Source organism: Scophthalmus maximus, chromosome 18, assembly GCF_022379125.1.
Source record: "Scophthalmus maximus strain ysfricsl-2021 chromosome 18, ASM2237912v1, whole genome shotgun sequence".
NCBI classification, from domain to species: domain Eukaryota; kingdom Metazoa; phylum Chordata; class Actinopteri; order Pleuronectiformes; family Scophthalmidae; genus Scophthalmus; species Scophthalmus maximus.
The window spans coordinates 17051033-17057240 of record NC_061532.1 but is presented as its reverse complement, the minus strand read 5'-3'; the positions used below and the strand labels follow the sequence as shown (position 1 = coordinate 17057240).

The 6208-nt window shown below is 40.6% G+C and overlaps 1 protein-coding gene across 1 annotated transcript; it reads left to right on the top strand.

The window, feature by feature from the left end:
• Positions 1 to 33: 33 nt before the first annotated feature.
• Positions 34 to 5700, top strand: LOC118290653 (toll-like receptor 5). The gene is made up of 2 exons (XM_035618432.2): positions 34 to 2260; positions 2847 to 5700. The coding sequence occupies exons 1-2, from the start codon at positions 1982 to 1984 to the stop codon at positions 4728 to 4730; spliced, it is 2163 nt and encodes a 720-aa protein (XP_035474325.1). The 5' UTR covers positions 34 to 1981; the 3' UTR covers positions 4731 to 5700.
• The last annotated feature ends 508 nt before the right edge of the window (positions 5701 to 6208 follow it).

Sequence of the window (6208 nt, the reverse complement as noted above, 5' to 3'; positions counted from 1 at the left end):
GCCGCTGCTGTGATGAAGTGAACTATTTTTGAAAGAAGTCACTCGCCTCCTTGGTCCGTCCTCCTGACCCCGCCCCTCCGCCCCTCCGCCGCTCCGCCCGCCCGCAGGAGACCGGCGGTGTGTGCTGCTGACACAAAACCAACTTGTTACTCACTTCATTTTTTTTTTTTTTTTTTATAGAACCAGCCTGGTTGTAATTTATTTCACATGCACCAAAAGATATAAATACGTTTATTTCCCACAGGAAGGATCATCCGGCTGCTTTTACCAGTGGGTTTAACCCATGGACGGATCTAGGAGCCAACACACCCCTGGGCAGAGATGGAAAAAGGCCCCCCACCGGGCACCCCCACAGAAAATTCCAAAATTTGTTTTCTTTTTGCATTTTTCTTTGAATAAGGTGCTCATTCGAGTCTATTCGAAGACTTATTGCTTTGCATCTTTGTAGTTGGTTTGTGCCTCTTTGTAGTTTTTAGCCTTTTTGTTGTTTTCTGTCACTTTGTAGTTGTTTTGAGTCTTTGTTGTAGTTTTACATCTTTATTGTTCCATATTTCTTCGAAGTTTATTGCAACGCTTTGTTGTTGTTTTGAGTCTTTGTTGTTGTTGTTTGGTGCCTCTTTGTATTAATTTTGCATCTTAGTTTTTGGGTCTCAATGTAGAATTTTTGTAGTTGTTTTTGCTTCTCTTTGTTGTTGTTGTTTTGATTGTCTCTTTTTTGATTGCCTATATTTTTAGGCATTTTGCAGCCCTTCATAGTACTTTTACAAATCTCTTTTTGCAACTCTAATGTAACTCATAGTTCTCACTAAGATTAGGATGTAAAATTACCGCCACCGTGTGAATCATCCTCTAGCTCTTGTTTCTCTTCCTCTCTGTGTTGTGTTTGACAAAGCTTCATTCTGCAGAGGTTGGGAAATTCACCAGCCCCGTGTGATAAAAATACACACATACACACACACACAAACACACACACACACACACACCTGTTTACTTTGCAGTGTTTTATGCAGCCTACAATGAAAATGAAACATCTCCAACTGGCTGCCCAATTTGGATGTTAATTGGTTTGAGTAGTTGATTGACATTTAAAAGTAATTAATGAGGATCATATCACGTGTTAACAATGATTCCATTTCACTTTCCTCCATAAGTCAAGATATTTTGTAGCGTAAACAGTACTTCACAGATTAAATCTTAAACTATTATAGATATCGGATAATAGAAATTGTTATTTGATTGATGATGAGTTTTTATCCTTATAAAACGTTTCTGAGGATATTAAATATGGAAAATAAGGAATTAGATAAAATTCAAATAATCATTGCAATCACAAAGAGTAAATTCACACATGTTTGAGTCAGGAGTCATGAAATATTTGTCCAACACAGAAATGTGTTTCTGATGAACAATCCTGGAAAGTCCTCAAATCTCAAATAGGACATTGTGAAATCAAGAGGAAACATTACGCAAATCAGACTATTTGTTGTTCGACACTGTTTATATTTTATATGACAGTTACTTACACAACTGCAAACTATATTAGCTCTTTTTTTCTTACGTCACAGAGGTTTTATACATATAATTATAGCTATTATGTATGGAAAATGTACAGTATTTCCTAATTTCATGAAAAAAAAGTGCAACTATGTGTACTATTTCAATAAAATCAATTTATGGAAAGGATCCATTTTTTAAAGTGACTAGTAGTATTTGAGATTTAAATTGAGAAATCAATTTCATATATATATTTATATATGTACTATATTATATATCTTATAGCAAATGGTAACTGTCGATAGCCAACACTGAATATCTTGAAACATTTCAATGCTTCAACATTGAACAAATTCAAGAGTTTCTTGCAAAAACTAGAAAAGTCTATAAAACATTATTGGACATTTTGAAAAACTTGCCAGTTGTGCAAACTAATGTACCAATGTAACTCCAGTACACAACAACAAAACAACGAAAGAATGCAAACATGTATATGTACTTCCCCTCCTTATGTAAATCTGGATTCTGCAAAGAAAGACAAATGGAAATCCCGTTGAGCGTCATGTTTGCGGTGCAGGGTCAACGTACACCTCGTGTGACGCAAGGACTCACTTATAAAAACAGCCAACAGAAATCTCTGCAGAATCAGAGACCAGTTGGTTGTGAGGCGGGAGAGACTGGATCATTGTTTTATTTAAAGAAAAGAAGATTTATGACGATGTGGATGCCGTTTCTTCAGCTGGTTGCCATCTGTATTTTCCTTCAGGTATGTAAACACACAGCACAAAATAAATGCAAATGAACACGGTGCTGTGTTCACACTGCAACTCTGTAAACTGAATTTTTACTAGAATTGAAAGAAAAGGCAAGTTTATTTAAGTTTATTTTCATTTTAGAAATGTTTTATGCTGTCAGAGATTACCAATGTATGATGTTTTTGTGTCTGAGAGACCACAGTTTGTTTACTATATTAGACAATAAGACTATTGTTTAATTAGTGCTTTATGATTGGAAGTGTGTTAGAAAATATGTACTACAACAATGGAAAAATTAAATGAATTCAAAGTAGAATGAAATGAAATAAAATAAACAAATATTTTTAATTGTTTCAGTGCCGTGTTGTAGAACAACTATAAAATAAAATAGATTAAAGTCAAATCAAGAAAATGAATCACCCGAACGCAAAAGAAAACAGGAATATCTAAACTAGCTATAAATGAAGACATATATTCTCATTAAGCTCTTTACAGAGCTCCTCTATTTCATTTTGAAGGTTCTTTGAAATAGAATATATTAAAGAAAAGCAAAAAATTGAACAATGTTTCATTTACATTTTAAATTTCCCCTCGCAGGTGCCAGGATGTTTCCCGTCATGCCTCATACGGGGCTCTGTGGCAAACTGCGCCTTCCGGGGCCTCGTTTCCGTTCCCGCTCTCCCTGCGCACGTCACCCACCTGTACCTGGAGATGAACCGCATCGGCGAGATCAACTCCACGTCACTGTCGGGCCTCGAGCAGCTGCAGGAGCTGGACCTGGGGCGGCAGTACGTGCCACTTGTGGTCAGGAACGACGCCTTCAGCGGGCAAAGTCGCATGAGGAAGCTGACGCTCGGCTTCAACGTCGGCCTTCGCCTGGAGCCTCAAGCCTTCGTGGGGCTGTCCGGTCTGCAGGAGCTCCACCTGGATTACTGCTCACTCGACGACTCCGTCCTGAAGGAAAACGTTCTGCAGCCACTGTCCTCTTTGGAGACCCTCGACCTCTTCGGTAACCAGATAAAGACACTCCAGCCTTCGAGGTTCTTTGCCATAAGTAATTTGACAGATCTGAATCTCAAGCTGAACAAAATTGACAAGATATGTGAATCGGATCTGGCGGGCTTCCGGGGAAAGCACTTCAAGGTCCTGAACTTGGATTCCGTCAACCTCAAAGCCATGTCTAAGGACAGTTTCGACTGGCAGAAGTGTGGGAATCCTTTCAGAGGGATGTCCTTTCAGACGCTCGACCTGTCCTCCAACGGGCTCAGCGTGGCTCGATCGAAGCAGTTTTTCAGAGCCATAGAGGGGACAAAGATCGCCCACCTCAAACTGTCAGGACACATGGGTAAAGGGTTTTCCTTCAACAATCTCCCCGATCCGGACCGCACGACATTCGACGGCCTGAAGAACAGTTCCGTGCTCACTTTGGATCTGTCCAAAAACAGGATATTTGCACTGCAACACGGGGTTTTCAGTCCGCTGCAAGAAGTCGTACATATTGACATTTCCCAAAACAGGGTGAATCAGATACACAGGAATGCCTTTGAGGGTCTTCAGGGTCATTTGAAGTTGCTCAACTTGTCACACAACCTGCTCGGGGAAATCTACTCTCACACGTTTGCTCCTCTGGCCAACCTGCAGGTGTTGGACTTGTCTCACAATCACATCGGTGCGCTGGGTTATGACTCGTTCAGCGGACTTCACCTGCTGAGAGCGTTGAATCTAAAGGGGAACTCTCTGCGAGAATTAGGTTTCCCTGCATCTCTACCGAGTTTAAATGACCTCCAGTTGAGCGACAACCGGTTGACGCCATCGTCGGTGAGCAGCATCACTCGGTTTGCCAGCAATATCGTGCATTTGGACATTCGGGACAACCGATTGACCAACCTGGCGGATGTCCACACCTTTGGGACGCATCTGAAACGCCTCAAGCATCTCGCCTTCGGAGGAAACACAATCAGGGGGTGTACGCTCAGTGCGCGGGTTCCGTCAACTGGTCTGAATCATCTCCAGGTCCTGGACCTTCACAGCAGCTCCCTGCAGTCTCTTTGGTCTCAGGGCAAATGTCTGAATCTGTTTGACAGCCTTGAGCACCTCGTCGTTCTCAACTTGAGCTTTAACGCTCTGCGGACTCTTCCTCCAGGCGTCTTCAAGGGCCTCGCCTCGGCAGTGGAGATGGACCTCTCGTCCAACGCCTTGACGTACCTGCAGCCCGATGTCTTACCCAAAAGTCTGAAAGTGCTCGTCCTCTCCGACAACTTCGTAGCCTCGCCGGACCCGGCCGCTCTCCGCTCTCTCAGACTCCTCGACCTGGGGATGAACAGGTTCCGCTGCGACGCCAACCTGGGGAGTTTTCTGACTTGGCTGAACGAGACCGACGTGACCTTCCTGGGTCCCGTCGAGGAACTCAGGTGTGAATTTCCCGCCGGTTTCTATCGTGTTCCTCTGTTGAATTACTCTGTTCAGGTCACACAACAGTAAGAGTCAGTGAATGTTTGGTCAGTTTTCATCAGTATTAATGTGTCGCTGGTTTTTAGTGCAGCCATATATTATCATCTGTAAGATCTGAATTCCTGTGAAGTGTCAGAAATGTGAATGAAATGTGAAAGAAAAATCCCCAAAATGGGTTGAAACCATAATATGTGTACTGTCTTAATGTAATAAAACCATATTTTGAATTTAGCTTTTTTGATTAAGTAAGGTGTCAAACATGCTTCAGAAAGGGGCTTTAATAGAAAATAAATATGACACTGTTACTTTACTGTGTAAAGGCATTTATAAATGATATAATTAAGTTATTTTTTCTTGCCTCATTATCACTTTAGGTCAAATGAACTGTACGTACATGAAATGCGTGGTGAGGCAGATGTATTCTCCTCCTCTTACAGCAGAGGGCGCCCTCAGCCCAGTCAGGAAACTGACTGTTGTCCTTCATGCTGCTCTTTAAGCAGTGAAGCTAGTTCCTCATCAATAATCAACCAAACACTCCAACAACAACAATTACGTGAAAGGATTCAGACTAATGATCTGAGTGGAGATATTGTGGAGATGTAACTGGAAAAATATTGACAAGATGGGAGCATTTTTTCTTTTTATTAAAGCCATGTTTATGCAGAATTTGAACATTTCTTTACATTTGTACCTCTCCCACCACGTCATCCAATGCTAAGACGAATGAAAGAGCAACATAAAAATATACCAGACTGATTAACTTTTCTATAAACAAAAAAATGTATCCGTCAGAATGATTTGAAATATACTCTAGTCACATAAAAATCTAGATATTGTTGCTCTAAACCACATTCATCGTGAACTATAGGGTGAGCGGCATCAATGACTTCACTTGCCTTTATCAGACTACTGTTTTCCTCATTATATGCAAATATTTGGACTATTTAATCATTCTGGGTGGAAACTCGAACCTGAAAAATAAACTTTAAGTTGTCATTGACTGTTCTGTTTTATCATATTGCTTTCTGCAGCATTTACTGATTTTTTTTTGTGCATCTGTGAGTTGGTCTGTGTGGTGCAGTATTTCAACAGTTTTTATTTATACCATGAATCAAATTGCATGTTATGTATATCAACGCTGAGTCCTTTCACTACTTGGTGTTTGAATTCCTCTAAAATGGAAATAAGACTGAATTCCATTGCTCTTGGCGACAAAATGACACGTGTGGATTCAACACACATGCATTCTCACTTACTATATTACATTGACTTTAATTAATCGAATTAATCTCCTGGAGACTTGCTGTAACCCTAACCCGTACAAACCTTAATTTTGAATCCAAAAATTGTCTTTCTCATACCTGGGTAAATCATTTTGTTTTTATTTTGTATTTTGTAAACACAACAGATCGACACCTGTGACAATGTCTTTATTGGATTTTTTTTTAATTTTTTTCAGCCAGACATGAGCTCAGCCCCACTTGGCCCACCATGTTACATACATACAT